Source organism: Ovis aries, chromosome 11 (assembly GCF_016772045.2).
Source record: "Ovis aries strain OAR_USU_Benz2616 breed Rambouillet chromosome 11, ARS-UI_Ramb_v3.0, whole genome shotgun sequence".
Classification (NCBI taxonomy): domain Eukaryota; kingdom Metazoa; phylum Chordata; class Mammalia; order Artiodactyla; family Bovidae; genus Ovis; species Ovis aries.
This window is the reverse complement of record NC_056064.1, coordinates 22272174-22295127: the sequence shown is the minus strand read 5'-3', so window position 1 is coordinate 22295127 and position 22954 is coordinate 22272174. Positions and strand designations below refer to the sequence as shown.

At 50.4% G+C, this 22954-nt stretch overlaps 1 protein-coding gene across 6 annotated transcripts in view; it reads right to left on the bottom strand.

Annotated features, from left to right (window-relative positions):
• Positions 1–22954, bottom strand: part of RPH3AL (rabphilin 3A like (without C2 domains)) — a 137414-nt gene that overhangs the window by 39801 nt on the left and 74659 nt on the right. For 5 of the 6 annotated variants that reach the window (XM_042255481.1, XM_042255480.2, XM_042255484.2 and 2 more), the window contains one exon: positions 13162–13248. The exons of the other annotated variant lie outside the window; for it this stretch is intronic. In XM_042255481.1, the coding sequence (XP_042111415.1) occupies positions 13162–13248 (87 nt within the window). The remainder of the gene's footprint in view (positions 1–13161; positions 13249–22954) is intronic. 6 annotated transcript variants of the gene reach the window in all.

The window sequence follows — 22954 nt, the reverse complement described above, 5'->3', positions numbered from 1 at the left end:
GGGTGTGAGGGTTTCTCCAGGCTGTACAGGTAGGGGTGGGGGGGTGAGGCTGAGCATCACACGTAGATGGCATGGAAGAGGTGCCAGGTGCAACGCTGAGATGAACCAGCCAGGTCACCTACCAAACAGACCTCTCTGATTTAGTTTGCAAACAGGGGACATTGGGAATGGGTCCACGACCGTGACACGACACTCCGGTTGATGGTGAGAGGGACGGAGAGCAGAGGGCAAAGTTCAAGGGTCAAGAGAACAACCAGGTACTGGGGCTCAAAACCAGGTTCAGGGAGGTAAGTAGTTAGATAAGAGTCAGGGCCAGGCTGGGCTTCGGCTGTGGGTGTGTTAGCTCAGGCTGGGATGTAACGACTTACAAAGTCAGGGCAAGGAGAAGCAGGACAGGGACCCAGGGGTCCCCCAGACAGAGGGGATCGCTGTGTTGGCCACTGAGGGGGAAACCTCCATTCACCTGTCCTGTCTCCCTCCAGCCCAAGGGCCATCCTGGAATAGAAAGGCTGACTCCTGAGGGCAGTAAAAATCAGGAGGAGGAAGCCTATCCAGTGGCAGAAGCCTGTCAGCCCAGGCTCTGCACGCTCTGCTCTGCCACCCTGGGCCTTCACATAAGGTGCCAGGGCTTCCATTTAGCTGGAAGAGTGAAGACCCAGGGCCCCACGTCTGGCCCAGACAAGGACCCCAACAAAGGCCAGTTCTCTTCAGCTCCTGTTTTTCACAGAAGAATTTTCTGGCCCTGCAGGAGACACGTGTCTCGAGTTACTTCCTCAGGAGAGGGAATGGGTGTGTATTTCAGGGTTGGGCACTGCCTAGGAGCTTAATAAATAGCTCCTAAAGAATGGAGCCTCACTTCCCGGTCCGCATGTACCAGACAGCTGGCTGGGGAAATCGCGCCAGCCAACATTGTTTGGCATCTGAAAAACGGGCTGGAAAATCTGATTATCCAAATTTCTATCCAGATCCATGCAAGAAAATGACCACATTCAGATTTCTCCCTAGCTTTTCACCTCCCTCCCTAGAACCACGCAGAGGAGGGTGTCATAGCAGGGTAAGCCAGGTCATGCGGACTCAACAGAGGAGGAGAGAACAAGTAGGTTCTGGTGTCAGGACGGTGCCACATCAACTGAGGACAGGGACAATGAAGCTGAGCCAGGCCTCCTTATTCTCAAGCTCGGTCACACAGCCACAGGGTTCGCACCCTTGTGGACCGCTGAGCACGTGCGCTGTTAAGTGGGAGGGGCATCCAGTGGTGGGACAGACAAACGCTAGGACCTGCTGGCGCTGTTCCTGATGGGCTGAAGGCTTCCTGTTGCACCATGTCATCTCCCTTTTCCACTTCCCCAGGCCAAAGAGCCTCTGTGGACCAACCCCTCCCACACTTGCCTCAGGGGAACCCAGGACCCTCCATGTGGAAGGTGGGGAGCTGGCTCCGTGTTGTTCTGGGAACACACGGGCACTGGCGGTGGCCCCATCCTGGGCTGTTTCTTCTCCTGAGAGTCACCAGCCTCCCTGATACACCTCCTTCGTCTTTGCTCCCATCTCTCCTCCTCAATGGAGAAGGCAATGGCACCCCACTCCAGTACTCTTGTCTGGAAAATCCCATGGACGGAGGAGGCTGGTAGGCTGCAGTCCATGGGGTCGCAAAGAGTCGGACACGACTGAGCGACTTCCCTTTCACTTTTCACTTTCATGCATTGGAGAAGGAAATGGCAACTCACTCTCGTGTTCTTGCCTGGAGAATCCCAGGGACGGGGGAGCCTGGTGGGCTGCCGTCTATGGGGTCGCACAGAGTCAGACACGACTGAAGTGACTTAGCAGCAGCAGCTCCTCTTCAAAGAAGCCCACCCTAGCTAGTCTCCCTACCGCTGTTTTTTACACAATGAAATATACAATAACATAAAATTTGCCTTTCTGACCATTTTTCCGTGTACAGTCCAGGGACACCACCTGTAACTATACCGTCGTGTGTCCCCACGTCCCATCTCCAGACCTTTGTCACCTTCCCAAACTGAAACTCTGTGTCTATTGCTGCTGCTGCTGCTAAGTCGCTTCAGTCGTGTCCGACTCTGTGTGACCCCATAGACGGCAGCCCACCAGGCTCCCCCGTCCCTGGGATTCTCCAGGCAAGAACACTGGAGTGGGTTGCCATTGCCTTCTCTGAACTTTGTGTCTGCTAAGCAATAATTCCTCATTTCTCCCCACCTGCCTGGCAACCACCCTTCTATTTTCTATCTCTATGAATGAGACTATTCTACAAACCCCAAATAAATGTAAATACTACAATATGTGTTCTTTTGTGTCCAGCTTATTTCAATTAGCATAATATCGTCAAGGTTCTTCCATGCTGTAGCATGTATTAGGACTCCATTCCTTTCTAAGGCTCAATTATATGAATAATAACTGGCATAGGCCACACTTTGTTTATCTGTCCACCCCACGGTAGATGCTTGGGTTGCTCCCACCTTTAGGCTACTGGGATGCACAGCATCTGCTTGAGTCTCTGCTTTCAGCTCTTTAGGGTGTTCATCTCGAAGCAGAATTGCTAGGTCATTAATTTTTTCAGGAGCCACCATACAGTTTTCCACCATGGCTGCGCTATTTTAATTTCCCACAATCAATGCACAAGGTTTCAAATTTCTCCACATCCTTGCCAACACTTATTATTTCCTGCTTTTAAACATTAGCTATCCTGGGACTTCCCTGGCAGTCCAGTGGCTAAGACTCTGCATTCTCAATGCAGCGGATCTGAGTTAAATCCCTGGTCAGCAAACTAGATCCTGCATGTTACAACTAAGACCCGACACAGCCAAATAAATAAGTAAATAAAAATTTAAATCACACACACACGTATTAGCCACCTTTATGGGTGTGTCATGGTGGCTGGTTTGTGTTCAACATAGCTACCTCTTCCCCTTCCTACACGCCACACTCCGGATCTCTTTGCCCTGTTCTACTCTTCTTCCCATGTAGCTTCTAACATATACATGTAATTTGCTTAGCTATTACTGTGGCTATGTTTATCTTCTGTTCCTTCTCTCCTCCCCCAGTCCCTGCTAAAATGTAAACCCAAGGCAGAGATGTTTGGCTGATTTGTTCATCACTATTTTCCAAGGGCCTAAAACAGTGCCTAGCACATAGGAAATGGTCAACGACTACTGTATGAATGAATGAGTGAATGAATGGATAGACAGTAGCGTTGTTAGAAGGAGTTTTAGAGGCAGCCGCAAAATTAAAAGACACTTTCTCCTCAGAAGAAAAGCTACGACAAACCAGAGAACATGTTAAAAAGCAGAGACGTCACTTTGCCAACAAAGATCTCTATAGTCAAAGCTATGGTTTTCCCAGTAGTCATGAATGGATGTGAGGCTTTAAACCGTAAAGAAGGCTGAGCACTGAAGAACTGATGCTTTTGAACTGTGGTGCTGGAGAAGACTCTTGGGAGTCCCCTGAACAGCAAGGATATCAAACCAGTCAATCCCAAAGGAAATCAGTCCTGAATATTCATTGGAAGGACTGATGTTGAAGCTGAAGCTCCAATACTTGGCCACCTGATGCGGAGAACTGACTCACTGGACGCTGGGAAAGATTGAAGGCAGGAGGAGAAGGGGGGAACAGAGGATGGGATGGTTGCATAGCATCACTGACTCAATGGACATGAGTCTGAGCAAACTCAGGGATATAGTGAAGGACAGGGAAGGCTGGTGTGCTACAGTTCACGGGGCTGCAGAAAGGGGACATGACTGAGCAACTGAACGACAACATCGGCTTCAACCCCTGGCTCTGTTAATTACTACCAAGTGTCTTTGGGGAAGTGAGCTACTTTATCTAAGCCTCAGTCTCCCCATCTGTCACATGAGACAAGAGTGAATACATCAGGAATACATCTGTCCAGTGATCAGATGAAGTGAGATACTGACCAGCCTGAGGTGGGTGCGGAATTCATGTTGCTACTCAGAACCAGATTAGACTCCCAGGTAGGACATTGGGCTCAGCAGACTAGAGGGCAATAGTGAGAAAGCGCGTTCCCTCTTGGATCAGACAGCATCTCAGAGCACTCAGGTTTTCCTCCAGTGCGTGGACACAGGCTCAGGTAGGCACCCTGAGAAGGAGCAGGGAGAGGGTGGGAGACCACTCTGCCTCCCCAGAGGAAGAAGGGGAAATCGGGGGTCCCAGGACCCTCCTCCTCCTGCTGCTTCTGCTTGCGTGGGAGGCCAGGGACCTGCAGTGATAGCAGTTCTGCTTGGCAGAGCCGAGGCATGTGGGAGGTGACCAACACACTGAGGAAGTGTGACCATCCGGGTCCCCTGGGGCCACAGTGTCAGCAGCCCAGGGTGAGCCAGACGCAGATGGTGGGGCGCTCAGGCAGCCGCCCCCGCTCACCCCAGTGCCAGCCACCCACCCCTGAGCACACTCACAGGCCTCCGGAGGGGCTCTCTGGCAAAGTTGTTTGCAGCTAAAATCCAAACTGCAAGTAACAGCAGGGCCAGAAGACAAGCAGCGTGGGGAAGCAGATGGCAGCCTGTAGTGAGCACGGGCCGCCCGCCTGGGAGCCAGGTGCCACGAGGCTCCTGGGCTCGGCTGGCATGGCTGCTTCCCACGGGTGCTGGCACAGGGCCTGGAAGCCCCTGATCCTCCCAGCCTCCTGAAGGCTTGTGCCAAGATGGACCCTCCCTGCCAGGGCCTTAACTGTCTACTGGTCACCCTCCAGGCAGGGTGGGTTGAGACGATTGAAAAACCACCATGTGAAGCCACGTTCCTCCTTCTAGTCAATCAACAAGTAGGAGAGAGGGGCCAGAGGATGAGATACAGACTTAGCATCAGGGGGCCCTGTGGGACCCCAGCCAGGGTCCTCTGTGATAAGACTTCAGGGAAATCAAAAAACCCTGCTGGGGAAAGGTCCTAAGGTGCTCCAAAACAAGGAGCCAGCTTTGCTCTTTTGCAAATGTCTTTCAATCAACAAACCCTCTGAGCACCTTTTATATGCAAAGCGCTGCGGGGAAACACAGTGAGTGTTGGTGCAGCCCGGCCTCTGATGAGTTATAATCAGGATGCGGAATGAAACAGGGAAAGCACAGCAGACGGACGCTGAGTGGAGAGGAATGCTCTAATTGTACTAATCAGCTTCCCATTACTTATAAATTGCTCTTCTCCCCTTTCTAGCTCATCCCCCTCAGAGCATGCCTGCATCCTCATAGAAGTCTTCTGACTCCAAAGGCAGACATTTCAGAGGCTGGAGGAATGGTTTCTAGATTCCTGGAGAATCTAGATTCCAATTAACTTTCCCCCTGATTACAGTACCATTTTGAACGAGTCATTTTTTTTTTTTTTTAATGAATTGGACTAGAGGCTAAACAATCAATGACATAAATTTCTGGCTTGCAGCGTCATGTTAGAAGCTCCCATGCAGTCCTTCTCCAGCTTGTACTAACACACCCGAGAAAGCAAGTGAATCAAGGGCACACAGACACCAGCACAGAAGCGATCTGACGGTCAGCCTACAGTCAGGCTCCCCTCTGAAGACAGGCAAGTGGGATGGATGAAACGGGTGTCACCGGCCACCTTTGTCTGCTTGGCAGGGGTCAGGGTGCAGGATCAGGTCTGCCCCTACGTGGCCTTCCTGGTGTAGTATGTCTACGAGTTTCCGGTGCCCTCCCTCCTCCAATTCTGTCTTTATGGATGGGACACAGATTCCCAGAAAGTAACTAGGTGGGAGTGGGAAGGAGCTGGCAATGGTGAGTCGCATCTGGGAAGGTATATTTTCTTCAAGTAAAGCTCAATTGTGGGAAGAATCCCAGGGACGGGGGAGCCTGGTGGGCTGCCATCTATGAGGTCGCACAGAGTCGGACAGGGCTGAAGTGACTTAGCAGCAGCAGGGGAGAGCCAAACCAACTGGCTGCAGTTTTCCAAGTCCTCCCTAGTTCTGATGGACAGAGGGCCAGGTCCCAGCAGACTGAAAGTGCCTCAGAGGAGGAGCAGAATCCCAGACAAAGGAGAGGGGCTGTGGACGGTGCTCGCACTGCCTCAGGTAAACCCTGGGCCTGCAGAGCTCACAGCATCAGAAGGGGGTTGAAGGCACAGGTGCAACCACCAAGACCAAACACAGGAAACCATCAAACTCAGACCAAAAACAAAGAGTCAATGACATGAAAAGATTTATGATTTTTCAGGATGAAGAGAAAAATAAAAAGAACTTGAAAATGATGAATATAGATGACAGAGGGTGGAAATGTACTCTTCAAATTAACAGTGCTCCCAGGGGGACCTTCCAAGATCCCACATGCTACAACTGAAGACCCTGCATGCAGCAGTGAACATCCAGCAGGGCCAAAGAAGTAAAAACAACAAACTTTTAAAAGGTGCTCCCCAAAAGAAAGCAGAAGAGTTTCGGAACAAAGCAGTAAGCAAAAACATAATTGAAAAGCTTTCCTGAATCGAAGACCCAAATACGTTTGTCCTAGACAAAAATCAATGAAAATGACCTAGGCCTAGTCAGATAAAATTATTAATTTCCAAATACAGACATAAATAATATACCAGGTTATTAAAAAGGGAATAAAAGCATAAGCCTGGCTTTAGACTTCTCCCTCACGTCTCCGTTCTTGACTTTAAAACTACTTTATGCTGAGCATCAGATCTTGTCTGCCTGTCGTTTCCTGTCCGAGCTTTGACTTCAGGGCATGTATCTGCCTGTGCCTGGAAACTGTCTTCCCTGCATCCTGTCACGTACACTGCATCCTGGAAACTGTTTTCTGGGTCACAAGGTCCCTCTTGGGGTTCCTCAGGGGTGTCTGATGTGTTAGTTAACAGGTCCACTGGGGATGTCCCTGGTGGTCCAGTGGCTAAGACTGGACTGCTTCCAATTCAGAAGCCCAGGTTTGATCCCTGGTCAGGGAACTTCCCTGGTGGCTCAGACAGTAAAGAATACGCCTGCAATGCAGGAGACCCAGGTTCAGTCTCTGGGTGGGGAAGATACCCTGGAGAAGGGAAAGGCTACCCACTTTAGGATTCTTGCCTGGAGAACTCCATGGCAGAGGAGCCTAGTGGGCTGTGGTCCATGGGGTTGCAAAGAGTCGGACACAACTGAGTGACTAACACTTTCACTCACAAGGAACTAAACCCCACATTTCACAACTCAAGATCCCTAATGCTACAATGAAGACTGACGGCTCCAAGTGCCCCAACTAAGACCCGGCACAGCCAAATATGAAAACAAATGAAACAGTCTATTCAGGGCTGTCTCAGTCCCTTTTCTGTGTCTTTAAATCTTGAACATATATCAGAGTTTATTCATTTACCAACAAGGAAACCAGGAAAGTGACCAAGGAACATGCCCGTTCACAGAGGGAATGGCAATGAGGTGGGACAGGCAGCTGCCTGGCTGAATGCTTATATAAGCAGCTGATTTAATTAGGTAAAGACTATAGTTTAATGTGGTCATAAAAACATCATCTTCATGGCAGTTAGTAGAGTGGAAATTAGGGGCCAGGGACTCCTAGCTGTTGGGAGTGCCAACCAGGGATCAAAAAATTAAAAAAAAAACAATTAATAAGAAGCAAATGATAAGGAAACATCTGTGGCTGTTAATGGAAATGACAAGGTTTACTGGTCTAAAAAATTACCAAAGTATCATTTGATTGAGTTTTCAAGTTCATTAATAACATTTTTCATTTTTAGAAAGGAAAATGGTTCATTTGGGTTTTTTTTTTTCCCCAAATTTGCTTGCTCATTTTTCAAATGTCTTATTGGTTCAAGTTGATTTCTATTGCTTCTCTTATCTCTTTTACCCAACTTAAAAACTTATTTGGACTTCCCTGGTGGTCCAGTGGTTAGGACTCTGCATTTCATCTGTAGGGGGCACAGGTTCGATCCCTGATCAGGGGACAAAGATCCCATAAGCTGCATGGTGCAGTTTAAAAAATGAACAGTAAATTAAAAATTCAAACATTTCTCTGACAGTCTCACTGTTCTTTCTAGGTCCTTGAGTACCAGCTCTCCTAGTTGCTGCATTTGCCTCCCTCCCTCATGATGACTCTTTACTCATGCCATCAGTTAGACGACAGCAAACTCACAGAATTTTGAGTGGGAAAGATGGTCATTAATTGCATTGTCAGTCAAGCCATTGTCTTTTTTCGTATGAAAGCAACAGCTATCATTAGACTAGCAAAAGACTCAGAAAATACACTGTCCACATGTCATTACTTAAGATTGCACAGACCAGCAAACTATAAATCAAAAGCAACATCTCAAGAAAAGAGTGAGGACATCCCCGGTGGTCCAGTGGTTAAGAATCTGCCTGCCAGTGCAGGGGACGTGAGTTTGATCCCTGGTCCGGGAAGATCCCACATGCCTTGGAGCAACTACGGCTGTGCGCCACTACTGAGCCCGTCTGCTGCAACTCCTGAGGCCTGTGCTCCACAACGAGAGAGGCCACTACAATGGGAAGCCCACGCGGCACAACCAGACAGCAGTCCCCACTCGCCCCAGCTGGAGAAACCCCATGCACAGTGACAGCCACACAGCCAAAAATACATACATACAATTTAAAAGGGGGACTGTGAGTACTGCTGTTTATTTTTCCCTTCTAAGTATCCTTTCTGAGGACAGAATCTCAAATGTGGGCAAAGAGCTAAGTACACAGATATATAAAGCAATTAGCAGTGAGAAGGAAAAAGGGAAATAACTCAGATGGCCTAAATTAGCAGAATATCCATATGACAGAATGTTTACAAAGAATTATTGATTACACTGAGAAGTGCTTACGTTAAAATGTTAATTTTAAAATAGAGGTTCAACTATACAGAGAAAAAAAAGACACAGAAAAAAGAAAGCAATTATGCCAAAACATTAACAGTAATTGCCTCTGGATGGTAAGATTATGAATTTTGGGGTGCCTGTATTTCTTATTCTTTCTACACACTGTGAGTGTCAATGATCCATATTAATCTTGAAATCAGAAAAGAGTAAAATGTATATATTTTTAAAAGTGAAAACTTCTAAGGGTCACAAGCGAAGAACTGAAATATCTGGGGTAACGTTAAATAAGAAAGATGAAATATCATGATAACTAGCTCTAACATTACAGTCTATAACTTATTCTCAACACAGCAGCCAGAGTGTCCTTTACAACTTGGGGCAGTATTCAGGTCATGCCTTTCCTCCACTCCAGACCTCCAAAGGCTCCCCATTTCACTCAGAGTAAAAGCCAGTCTTCCCAAAGGTCTACAAGGATCAATACGATCTGGGACCCCAGCCACAACTCTGAGCTCCTCTCCCGACTCTGACTCTACGCCAGTCACAGTTCTCCTAGCTGTTCCTCAAGCCTACCAAGGACACACCTGCCTCAGGGCCTGAGCACTTGTAGTACATTCTGCTTGGAATGCTTTCTGTCCACACAGCCACAGATTGCATTTCAGACCTCGGCTCAAAAGTCCATTTTATCAGTAAGCCCTTCCTCAACTCCTGCATATAACAGCAGCTACTCCCATCGCCCCCTTCCCCTGAGTACATTTCCATCATCTGTGACGTGGCAGAATTTACTCTGTTGCACATGTGGTCTCCATCTCTTTTGCCCGGCACACAGAAGATGCTCAGTAAATACGCACTGAGTACCCAGCTGAATAAATGCATGAGACTGTAAACTCCTCCAGAGCAGAGGGGCCGAAGCTGATACCGCTGCATCACTGAGGTGCACACAACAGGTAGCGGTGCCAACTGGACGCCCCAGGGACATGTAACCAGCATTCAACTCATTCCAGAAAAAATACTTAACAATTGCAGACAAAGATGACAGAAGGGAAAAGTCAAATGGAAAAGAAGATAAGAGTGCTGGGGCCGAGTGGTAAGAGAGCTTCTAGCAAAAAATGCAAGTTCTTCCATTAGGATGTGTTTTTTTTTTTTTTTTCCTATAGGATAGAACTCCACATTTTTATCACAGATTCAGAACCAGCTCTGTGTGGCACTGAAAATGACATTTCAAATGCTTTTTCTATTTAGCTATCTCTTTGTTGTGATTAGATATTTTTCTGTGGAAAAAAAAAGCATTAGGAAACCAATTACTCTGTCACTGTCCCACCCTAAAAGGAGGCAGGAAAATGCAGCATCTGGATCTGGTGCGCACAGGCACCCAGACTCAGACACGCAGACCTTCAGGGCCCATCCACACCTCCTAAACCTAGTCTGCCTGGTCACGCGGAGGGGGAATACAGCATCCTTGATCTTGCTCCATTTTATCGGCCTCTAGAAATTCAAGGGCAAACTGATAGCATAGTGCACAGCCTCATATTCTTTGCCGTAGGAAAGATAAGAAAATTCATCCTAAGCTATTTTGGACCTTTCTGGGCGTTGGAGTGCTCTGGAGATTAGGACAGGCTGGTGGTGGACACTGTCCGTGGTAGCTCAGGACTATTAATGAGTTGAGGGGCACTCGCGATGGGGCTGGATGGGGGCAGCTGCTCCCACACCAAGCCCTCCACTAAATTATTACATTTGCTGAATTCGTCTTATCTTTCACTCCTCCTCCCTTCCCTTGACAATTCTTTCATCTCTGTCCTCCCACACCTCAGTTGTGTCTTTTCATCCTGCTCAGGTGTCTCCCACAAGATACTGTTTTAGGAAATTTTCCTATCTTGTGAATGCCTTCATCTTTAAAAAAATTTTTTTATTGGAGTATAGTTGCTTTACAATGTTGTTTTAGTTTCTACTGCACGGCAAAATGAATCAGCTATACATATATATGCATATATCCCCTCTTTACGGGGGACGGCTGCATCTTAAAAGGGACCCCTTGAAGACCAGAAAGACCTCAAATTCAAAGGGGGATTTTCCAGCTGGGTGAGAGAGGAGGGCCTCTAATATTGACAGAGTACCTATTCTAGGCTGGACATTCCAGATACTTGGTGTACTGTTAATGGTGTTCCCGAATTCTCACAGTATCTCCAATGAAATAGGTATTATCGTCTCTATTTCAACAGGAGAAATCAAGGACTTCCAGGCAATAGAGTGTAGAAAGTTAGTTCACATCTAGAGGCCCTGCCTGCTATCTTCCCTATTTCAAAGATGCAGCCAGTGATATATGAAGATTCCAACAAAGAAGCTCAGTCAGTCAGTTCAGTGGCTCAGTCATGTCCAGCTCAACTGTGCTCAAAAACAAGATCTGCATCTTGATGGATCAGAAACTCCCAATATTTACGATTTTGAGGGGCTAAAGGCACAGCCTGCTGGGCTCAGGGTCCAGAGGCAGGTGGAAGCAGCTGGGAGACTCATTCTTCAGGGGTATGGGGACTGAAAGCGTCCCGTGGGAGGTGGGGGACCATAGCTAGAGTTTCTGAGAATGGAGGCTGGTCATTCTCCACTTGGAGGCTGCAAGAAGCAGAGGTGCTGCTCCGCCCCTCTCCTAAGAGTCAAGCTGACCTACAGATGTGAACACTGATATAGGCTGGAAGAAGTACACACATAGCCAGGGCCTGGCCAGACTGCTTATGGTTTTGATGTTGGACTTCAGGGATAATCCCATTATTACTGCAGACACACAGCTCATCACTAACCCAAGAGAGCTGGCCCTGCACTGAGGGACCTAGGACCTAGGTGGAGGCAACTTAAAATCACTTGGCAAGGAGAGCTGGGTGGAGGTGATGAGCAGGGGGAGAAAGAGAGAGAAACTGACTCCCACTCAAGATGAGTGGACAAACCTCAATTCTAAAACACTATCATGAGAAAGCCAGCCAGCAAAGAGTTAGTGAGCTAAAAGCCTGTTCTGAAGAATTTACCAACAACTATCTCAGAAAAGATAAAGAGAGGACTTCCCTAGTGGTTCAGTGGTTAAGAGTCTGCGCTTCCACTGCAGGGGGCATGAGTTCAATCCCTGGTCGGGGAACTAAGATCCGGCATGCTGCAAGGTGTGACCAAAAATTAAAAACAGAAAGATAAAGAAATAAATGAGAAAGCACAGTTGGGAACTATGGAGGATGCATGGAGGGGCTCAGAAAAGTATCTGGCAGGGTTTCCAGGACACTCAGATGGCAGGGCAGCAAGATTCAAGGATGTCACGGCTGAGGACTTTCTGTAACTAAAGACATTTTACGGATCCTCGGATGAAAGGCGCATATTAATCACCGAGCAGAGAAGTAAAAATGTAAATCCACATTGGGATAGCCTGGAGCATTCTCCCTCCACCTGACTCCTCCTGTTCCTGAAATTTCCGACCCGTGACCTTCCCCAGGAGCAGCCCGACAATGTCCTCCACTGTTCTGGCCCCACTTTCGATCCTGGTGTAGGGAGGAAAGTCCTGGGTGTGGGGGTTAGGAGACGTAGGTTCGAGCCTCCCCGTCTGTTTTCACCTCAGAGTCCTCACTGAGCCTTGATTTCTTCCCTTAAAATGGGATCAGAACTAGAATGATGGAAACTTAGAACCAGAAGGGATTCTGGGGGCAGTGTCATCACAAGACCACGGTGTTAGACCCACTAACTAGCTCGGTGACCACAAGATACTTAACCTCCTGCATCCGCATTTCCCCATCAATAAAAGGGGATGATAATAGCACTTGTCTGTGGGGTTATATGGGGGCTTCCCAGGTAGTGCTGGGAACCTGCCTGCAAATGCAAGGGACTTGGGTTCGATCCCTGGGTTGGGAAGATCCCTTGGAGGAGGGCGTGGCAATCCACTCCAGTATTCTTGCCTGGAGAATCCCATGGACGAGGATCCTGGCAGGCTACAGCCCACAGAATCGCAAAAAGTCAGACACGACTGAGGCAACTGAGCACACACATGGCGTTGTATAGGGATGAAATGAATTCCTACATGCAAGAACTTCGCGTGGTGCCAGGCCCAGAGTAAACCTTCAACCGGAGCAGCCATTTCTGTTACGATAAACACAGCCCCCCACAAAACGCCACCTGCACCTACCCTCAGTGCGAGGGGCTCCCTGAGGAAACCAAGGACCCCAGGCAGAGCAGAACTCGGGCCCACTGTGGCCTCTATGCTCCAAGCCAGCAGACTGCCCCTCCCCACTCTCGCCCCTGGCTGCCCTGGGTCGGCCCCTCTCCTTGACCTCCTGCGAAGCCCCTCTAAGCAACCAGCCATGAACCTCCCCCAGTGCCACTGTGCCCCGCCCTGACCTGGCCGGTCCCTCCCCCACCCCACTGCCCCGGGTACCCTACCTCTCTCTGTTCACTGCAGATCTTACACAACCAGAGGGGCCGTTTCTGGCCGGGAGAGGCCTCGATCCCGCATTTGGTGCAGACTTTCTACAAGAGAGAGGACACAGGAAGGTAAATACTCAGTCCCTTCCTCCCCGGCCGAGGGGCTGGGAAAACTATAACCCAGGAGCCCTCGTCATCTTCCGAGGGGACGGTTTTGGCTTCAGGCCCCAAGGGGAGATGACCTGAAGGACACAGATCATCTGAACCCAGCAGCTGGCTGTGGGGCACCAAGGATGTATACCCATCCTTGGATGGCCGCGATAGAAATTCACCCCCAACAAGCACATCCTGTTGGGATCACATCAAAGAAATAAGCTTGCTGAGAGTCACAGCTGCATCACGTTCAACACCAAGGAACTGGAAACAACCCAAACGCCCAGTACCAGAGGCGGAGCAAACACAGCCAAGTAGGATACGGCCTTCACAGGCAGGCTGCGTCGCCCCCTGGAAGTGCGGGCAGGAATGATGTTATTCAACAAAGAGAACATATACATGGCTATAAGCACGCAGAAAACTCACCTGTGTGCCTGACAAGGTGAGGCGATGATGTAGTGAGAAATACCAGTGCCCGCTTAGGCACTTCCCTGATGCCAAGGCCCTTCATTTAACCATCCCAGCCACCCCAGTATACATAAGAAGTGGGCCCATCTTGCAGGGAGTAGCTTGAGAAACTCTTCCCATTCACACAGCAAGTAACAGACTCAGGTCTGCCTCTCGAGTTGTTATATAACAGCCTCCGGACACGTAAGTAGCCAGAACCTAGTTTCTGCGGCGTTTTTCCTTCTACAGAATTGCTTAAGCTCATCACTTCTAAATACGTATTTTGCTTCCTCCAAATGCACAGCCACAAGCAGCAGTGGGAAAAGCCAGATGAAACGCACCAGGAGGCAGAGGGGGGCTTGGTGGGGGCTGAGACCTCGTCCCGGCTAACCCGGCAGAGTCTGATTAGGGGACAGTGTGTCCTCCTTACAAAACAGTCACACCAGCTAATCAATCAGTCTTTCTGCCGCCTGGAAGCTGCCCGGTCCCTGCAGGGTGGGGAGCTCTCTCCCTCCCCCTCCCCCTAAGGGAAGGCTGGATCCCTGGCTTGGCCTTTTCTGCAGGCTGCCAACTGAGCAAGGAGCACACCTGTCTGCCGAGAGGGAAATGTCACCAGCTTGGCTTTCCTGAGCATGTTGTCACCGCCTGATGGGGGAGCTGAGCCTCAGGAGGTGGGGAGCCAGTTCGTGGCAGGAGGGAAGCTATGATACATCATGGCGGCGGGGGGGGGGCATGTCTGTACTGGCCTCCATTCAATGCTCAGGTATAAGAGACATCACTTTTCTTTGATTTCTCCAAATACACTGTAACTTGCTCCAAGCTCAGCTCCCTCTGGGTTGGCAGGACAGTCCACCCCAGTCTGATTGGGCCTGGCTCTCACGAGGATCTCAGGCTTGGGGTCCTGGCAGTGCAGCGTGTCTGGGAAGGGTCCCCTGGGTGCTATGGGGCCCAGCCACCCCTGTGCCAGGCCTGGGCTGGGATCTGTGCCAGGCTGGGGCTCAGCCTCTCTGGGAGCCCACAGACTGTCCGCCTGGAGCTCCAAGTCATCAGCCCTGACCTGGTTTGGAGATCTCCGTCCCCGCCTAGAGCCGCCTCTTGTTGCCCTTCCCAAAGTTCACCCCAACCCTTCTACCTTGAGGACAGGGCCCCCCATAAGCTGGGCCTCAGGAAACACACATGGGCCCCTCCTCCCCGGGGTAAAGAGAGGAACAAGGTGCTGAAGCCACTTGGCTGTTTTTCTTGCTCATTCCCATGACTCTGTGTAGATGAGGGAGTGTGAGCCGGCCACCACATCAACTCAGTGCAAAGGGAACACTGCACACTCATGTCAAGGACAGCCAGGCCTGGGGGAAGCCACTAGCTTTCTGCCGAGTGGGCTTCCACTGAGCGGAATTGCCCTGGGTGAGCGAGTGCCGGCTTCTAGGGGTTGATTGTCTCATGCTTCCTGCAGCCGGAAACTGCATCTGAGCCTTAGACAAACCAAGTCTACCTTCTGGGCCTAACTCAGATGCTCCACATGTTCCTTTTGCAAAGGTGCATCCCAGCCCAGCACACGCTCAGGGAAAGGGGGGTGGCTCAGGGTTTGGCCACAAGATACAGGCTCTGGGGCAGCAGAGCACACAGTCTGCCATTTAGAGGCAACCTTAGACTTGTCACTCACCTTCTCTGGGCTTTGTTTCCTTGTCTTGAAAATGGTGGTAACAAGCAGGTGCATGCCACCGCTGGGAGGATCAAGGGAGCTGATTCACAAAAGTGCTCATCAGCACAGCACACGGTAGGAAGCCAGGCAGTAACCAGAGTCCTACATGGCCGTCTCAGTAAAGGATACCACACCCATCAATCATGTAGGCCCAAACCCAGAATCACCCTTGATCCCCACTCTCCCTCATACCCACCTAAATAATCCATCTCCGAGAACTCTAAATCTCACTCAAACTGCCCGCCCCCCTCCATCACCCTCCCCATCCACACCTATCTCCTTGTGGCCTCAGCTCACACCCCTCTCCCCCTGCTCCACCACTTGGCCCTCTACTCTCAAGCCCCAGCCACACATACCTGACTTCAGGCCCTGGTCCTCTATCTGCTTTTCCTGCACCGAACCTTGGTATGCGTTGCTTGCTCCATCTGGGATGTACTTGGTCATACTCTCTCCTTATCAGCCTACTCATCCTTCAGACCTTGGCAAAAGCACAGCTCCTTCAAGGAAGGCTTGTCTGACTTCTCACCCAGCTGGAGCTTTCCTACCAGGCTCTTGCCTCTTCCCCTCCACCGAGATCTTATCCTCATCCTCGTGGCTATGTAACTACAGTCACTTCCCCTACCAGGCTGTGAGCTCCTGGAGGACAGAGGCCAAGCCTGTTTCTCTTCATCTCCCTGGTTCCAGTAGCAGCATCATGAATTGTTGTAGAATAAATGAAGGAGCAAAAAAGAGCTACTAAAAAAAAAAATCTAATGAATGTATTTATTTGGCTGTGCTGGGTTTTAGTTTTGGCATGTGGGATTTTGTTCTCTGACTAGGAATTGAACCCGGGCCCCTGCACAGGGAGTACGGAGTCTTAGCCACTGGACCACCAGGGAAGTCCCCCAAGAAGAGCTACTTTTAATATTACACCTGAGAAGGCAAGAGGGGGTCCCTCCTGGAATGTGCTGACCAGCTTGGGGGAAGAGACACACAGAGACAGGAAATACTCACTTGGCAGCTGGGGGCAAGGAATGCCTGGTCCATACTGAGTGATGCTGACTGGTGGAGGAATGGGAGACCAGACCAGGAAGAGCCTCGTTCAGGGTGGAGTGTTGGGGGTTGGGGGAGGGGTTGGGACTCCTGCTGGTTGGGGAAACCAGACCAGGAAGAGCCTCTTTCAGGGTGGAGTGTTGGGGTGGGGGGAGGGGTTGGGACTGCTGCTGCTTGGCCTCACTCTAAGTGTAGAGCATGAAGCCAGGCTTGCCCACAGAGGAAATGACACCATTGGTCCTTTACTAAGAGTAGAGGCAGGAATGTATGCCCTGCCCTCCTTGTGACCACTCCTGACTGCACCCCCCTCCCCGGGATTATCCTGCAGGTCACCTGTGAGTGCAGACTGGGTCCAAGGTCTATGGAGCGCCCTCCTCAGCATCCCCATAATCCAGGCTACTTCGGTTACTCCAAGACTCCCTGGAACCCTGCCCTCCATCCAACATCATCACCTTCATCTTCCCACACTGCCGGCCAGAGTCAAAGGTGCGACAAGGTCTGGGAGACCACGGAGCTCGGGCACCTCACTTGCAGGCCGGCCTTCTCGTCCTCACTGGGAGCCCCTGACTCATTCCACGCAGAGCCCCCATTCTTCATGGCGGGTCCCCACACGAGAAGTGAAAGTGAAAGTCACTCAGTTGTGTCCGACTCTTTGTGACCCCATGAGCTACACAGGCCACAGAATTCTGAATACTGGAGTGGGTAGCCTTTCCCTTCTCCAGGGGATCGTCCCAACCCAGGGATCGAACCCAGGTCTCATGTATTGCAGGCAGATTCTTTACCAGCTGAGCCACAAGGGAAGCCCAGAATACTGGAGTGGGTAGCCTATCCCTTCTCCAGGGGAGCTTCCCGACCCAGGAATTGAATCGGGGATCTCCTGAACTGCAGGTGGATTCTTTACCAACTGAGCTATCAGGGAAGCCCAAGGCAGGGTCCCCAAGCTGCCACCAACTAGAAGGGAACAGGTGCCTCATTTTGCATGGCAGGAACAGAGATGCAGACGTAGAGAACAGACCTGCGGACCCAGTGGGGGAAGGAGAGGTGGGATGAGTTGAAAGAGCAGCGTCCAAACACATATATTGTCGCATTGTGGTTTAGTCCCTAAGTTGTGTCCACCTCTTTTGTGACTGCCAGGCTCCTCTGTCCATATATAAAATAGGCAGCTAATGGGAAGCTGCTGTATAACACAGGAAGCTCTACCCAGGACTCTGTGACAACCTAGAGGGGTTGGATGGGGTGAGAGACTGGTTCAAGAGGGAGGAGACATATGTAAAAATAAATTAATTAATTTGAAAAAAAAAAGAAGGGAGCGGGCACGGTGCCTGTGTGTAGGAGGGAATGAAAAGGTTTGCACCCTTCCAAGAGCACTTGGTACCCAGCAGCCTGAAGGCTTCACCACGACATCAACATCCATCACAGAGAGAGCGGTGTTCCCGACGCTCAGCCAACCAGAGAAAGATGAAATTGTGCGCAAATGTTCCATACAAGGAGGCTGGAAAAATGCACACTGTGCAGAAATGAATAATGAAGGTGGTCAATTTGAAACTATTTGGTGCTTCAATTCAATAAGCATTGACTCAACAACTGGATGGAAGGCGATGTTCTAGGAATGAGGAGGATGAACGAGGCACGGCCCTTTGTCCCCACGGAGGGTCCCGTCGAGCAGAGGACTGAATAAATGAGCCAAACTCATCTGGGAAAGGACTTGCCCAAGAGTTTCAGCCAATGGAAGCTTGTCACCGAGACGGTCTCTCCCTAGGACCCGGGCAGCAATGATGTTCCCAGAGTGGTTGCTCCCCCATCCCCACCGCCCCCCTGAGGAAAGCCCAGGAAAGAAATGGCTACATCCAGACAACCATCACAGCACAGGCAGGAACAACGACAAGGAGTCAGCTCACGCGTGTGCACTTCATGTTACCCACCGTGTCCCCAAAGCGAGAATTTGAATTTTCAACAGCAAGAAAAATCTGATTGCCTTTGGAGAAAGGTACTCTGCAACAAAAATGATGATATAAATGAAAGAAGTGACAATGGTCACGATGGAACCGTGTATTTACTGACACAGAACAACATTCACAATAAATGAAGGTTTGAAAGCAAGTTATAAACAGAAAGTCTAGTGTGTGTCTCGCCCATATAAATGTATGTGTGTTTGTAGCCATCTAGAAGTCAATACCTGCACAGAAAAATACCTGGAAGGAATAGGCCAAAATGTACATTGAATTGTGCTACATCAAAATCTATTTTGAATGGGGAAGCAGAATTCCTATTTAAAGGAAGCTTATACTAAAAGTTTCCTGAAATCACTTGCCTCAACTTCAGTTTTTGACCAGATCTGGATTTTTGTGGGTCAGGATGGATTAAAGAAGCTAAAATCATGTGCACAACTGCCTCCAACACCCAGACCTTGCAGCTGGTGCCAATGGGTCAGCGAGCGCTCTGATCACAGCCTCAGCCCTGCTCAACTCCGAGACATCGGTCAGGCTTTGAGGTATATCTCCAGTCCTGGAGGGCTGGGAGTGCAGGGGCTACATGTAGCCTCCTTGCTGCAGAGAGACTTGGTATCTGAAACCCGGGGCCTGTTGCCAAATGATTTAACTAGATACTGATGTATTGGGTTGGCCAAAAAGTTTGTTTGGGTTTTTCTGTAAGATATTATAGACAAGTCTGAATGAACCTTTTGGCCAACCCAATACATCTGATAAATACGTATATACTTTATTGAGCCTGGTTGCTACACCAATCATCAAGGTAGGTGTTTTATGTAGAATCTCATTTCATTTTCACAACCACCCTAGGAAGTGGGTGTCATTGTCCCTGTTTTATAAACTCGGGATCTGAGGCTTAAGGCTAAGTAACTTGACCACAGGAAACTGGGATGTGAATCCCATGCTATTTGAGCCCTAGGTCTCAGCCCAGACAAGACTTATCCAAGCCTTCCTTCCTCCCTGGCAGCTCAAATGGAGGCAAGGCTGGTTCCCTGGGCCCTGGCCCCTTCTCCAGAACTCCAGATTCGGTCAAGCCTCAAGTGGGAGAGGGCATAGCGCCAGGACCCACAGCCTGGGACACTGGGACACAGCCTGGGGGCCAGTGGGGCAGAGGGCAGGCTGACCCAAACCCTGACCGCTACAAATACTGAGTCACTAGAGCCCTAAGATGCACAGTCCTAAGAATGCCAGCCACTTGCTGCTTGGCCTGAGACAGAAGCCAGGAGGCTATCAGAAGAGTTTCAGAAGGAAGACAAGTCTCTGCTTTCCACCCCAGTCCTGTGCCAGGGATAAGCAGCCGTCCTGCATCCTGGCTGTGGGTGGCAGGTGCCCTAACCCACGCAGGGCCGGGCCTCCTCCCTGTGCTGCCTCCTCTGAGTGGGCCCTCCCCAGCTCACCACCAGATGAGCCACTGATGCTACTTGGGGACCACCTGCTAATCCCAACCCTGGGCAGCCCCAGCCACCAGCCACCCCTCCCAGCTAAAGGCAGCACTGCAGAATTCAGGACTCGCTTCCAAAATACCGCCTTCCGCCCGCCTGCCACTTGCTGCAGTCAGCACCGCATCCTGAGTGGAGAGGTTTTAAAAGGAGATGGAAGGAGCTCGAGATGAACACTCATTAGCACAGACTAAGAAATCACACCTAAGATGTGCTTTTAGATCATCTCTACGCTTGCGCCCCACTGTGTGTCTGATGGGGGCTGGGGTGCCTCAGGCAGGATGAAGCTGCCAGGAAATGGGGGGACCACTGCCTCTCCACCCCCAGCTGCCCCCATTAATTCTTCCTGGTCCTGGCTGTCCTCAGCATCGCCTCTCAAAACGGAGACTCCATGCTTGATTCTTGCCTCTTTTCCAGGCAAACGTGAGAAGCAAGGACTTGAGCTGTCTCGATGGGCCCCACCGTGCACCCCAGGCACGCAGGGTGGGTGACAGGAGGGCAACCAGAGGCAGCCCTGGCTGCAAAGAGTTTGGGCAAAGGAGTGGAGACAGTTATTCACTCTGAAACTGAGAGGGAGGTTTTAAAAACCAGATCTAATAACATATGATCAAAGGGAGACCGTACGAGACATGGGTCTCGAGGAATTCACTCCTTCCTTCAGCAGGCATCCTGCAGGACACATGGGCACACAGCTCCTTCTGGGGAAGAGACACACAAAGGCTGGCCTGCATGAACAGAGCAGCTCTGAGTCCTGCTGGGACTGAAGCCGGCTGATGCAGGCACACAGAGTGGAAATGAATTACACACAACACACGGAAAGGACGAAGGGCTGGAGGGGACTGCCAGGGATGGTTCCCAGAGCTGGCCTGTCTCAGGCAGGGGTCAATGTAGACCCCCCAGGCTGGGGTGCACCCCTCCCTGCATGTTTCCGAGAGCGTCCTGCTCACTTTTTTCAAACATAAAATGCTTTGAAATTTCAAACAGCATTTAAAAAGGTAGACGGTTTCCACATAAAGAGAGCCTGGGTTTTGAAAGGCTGAACGAAGGTGCTCCAAAGACCCTGGTCAGGCGGCCGGGTGGGGACTCCACACTTGTCCCTCTCTACCTCTAAGGGGATCTTGGGTCTCACGGGGTCTTCTGTGGGGACAGGTGGCAGCACTGACTCTCCCCAGGGGTGTGTGAGGATGGAAATCAGTGTGCGTTAGACATAGAAAACAAACTTCAGGTTACCAAAGAGGAAGGGGGCGGGGAGGGATACGTTAGGAGTCTGGGATTAACAGATACACACTGCTGTATATAAAATAGACAGAGACCTCCTTGGTGGTCCCTAAGACTCCTTGCTCCCAAGGCAGGGGGCCTGGGTTCAATCTGTGGTAGGGGAACTAAGATCTCATATGCTGCAACTAAGACCTGGAACAGCCAAATAAATAAATAAAATAAAAATAGATAGATGACAAGGACCTACTGTGTAGCACAGGGAACTATATTCAATATCTTATAATAACCTATAATCGAAAAGAATCTGAAAAAGAATAAGGATATATATGCATGTATAATAGAATTACTTTGCTGTACACCTGAAACATTGCAAATTGACAATACTTCAATTAAAAAAAAAAGAAAAGGAATCAGTGACCGGTTCCATCAGGAGTTCTCAGACACAACCCTCATAAAATCTCCCGGGCTTGGTGTGCACCCCAGGGCCCCATTCCTGGGCCAACCTGCTGAAGGAGGAAGCTCTCGGGTAGATGAAGCCCACTGTATCCAGAGGGCTCCCTGACCCACACCAAGCTTTCCTTAAGCTCAAGCACTAGGCTCCTGGCCCCTGGTTAGCTCCTTCTAGCCCTAAAGAAAGCCCTTGCTCCTGGAACTGACTCAGGCCCCCACTGAGCTCTTCAAGTGCTCCAGCCTCTCAGCCACAGGACCGCATGGCTCCATCCGAATCCCTGGACCCATGGTCTCCCAGGACCTCTGCATCACACTGGCGGCCTGCAGCTCTCCGACCCATGCTGGCGGGGAGGGACTCAGCGCAGAGGAGGGCCCAGGTGGTGGAGGAAGCGGGCTCATGTCCCGTTGCTCCCCACTGCGTGGTTACTTAGAGTTATGACTCATAATAACGATAATAGTCGCCGCTTATTGAGCACTTACTCTATGCCTGGCACCCGGCTCAATGCTCAACACCCATTACCATTATCACATTTAATCTTGTTTATGTTCACAACAGCCCTGTGAGGGGGGTTTTATGATCTGGATGTCTTAGATGATGAATCGGAGGCCCAGAACTCTTGGGTGGCTTGGCTAAGTTCATGTCACCAGGAGGTGGCAGGGCCGGGATGGGGACCCAGGCCCATAATCATAAAAGCAGGAGCTTATATAATGTGGGCTGTGTGCTGGGCACAGCGGGAGTGCTTCATATGGACAAGTCTCTCAATAGTGACGGCCCAGGTAAGCTGTCCGGGGTCACACAAGGGGAGTTAGTAGAAGGCTGGGCTGGGATCTTACTCCCGCTCACTGTCAGAGAAGTGGATGGAGTTCTCCTATGGACAGTAGTGGTCTGAAAACATATGGCTGAGACAGACCCTGGCCATCCTGGGAACACAAACTCACTGCATTAAAGACCCCAGACACAGCCAGCTCCAGCCTCCCCCAGCCCGACCCTGGTTGCATAATCAACCACAGTTTTCCTGAAGCTTTGGGCTGGGGCCTCCCACAGACGATTGCTCACCCAGAGGCGTGTCTGCCGCCTGGTAGCCACCTGGCCCAGGCTCTGTTACGGGGGCCGCAGCCAAGGGAGAGGCCTGATCATTTCAGTTTTCCGCCCTCATACCCAGTGTCCTGAAAATGCCCCGTTCCTCTCTCAGCCCCCCAGCTAAGTGCCTCTGGGGCAAAGATGCACCTAGGAGGGAGGGCCAGGCAGGGAGCCCTGGCCAGGTGTACCAAGTAGATCCTAGCTCCCAAATTCCATAGCCCTAGGACCTGTGACCAGCCAGTGGGAGGGGTCTCCAAAGACACTGACGTCTCAGCCCTGGTTTTGGAATGCTTGTTATATCCAC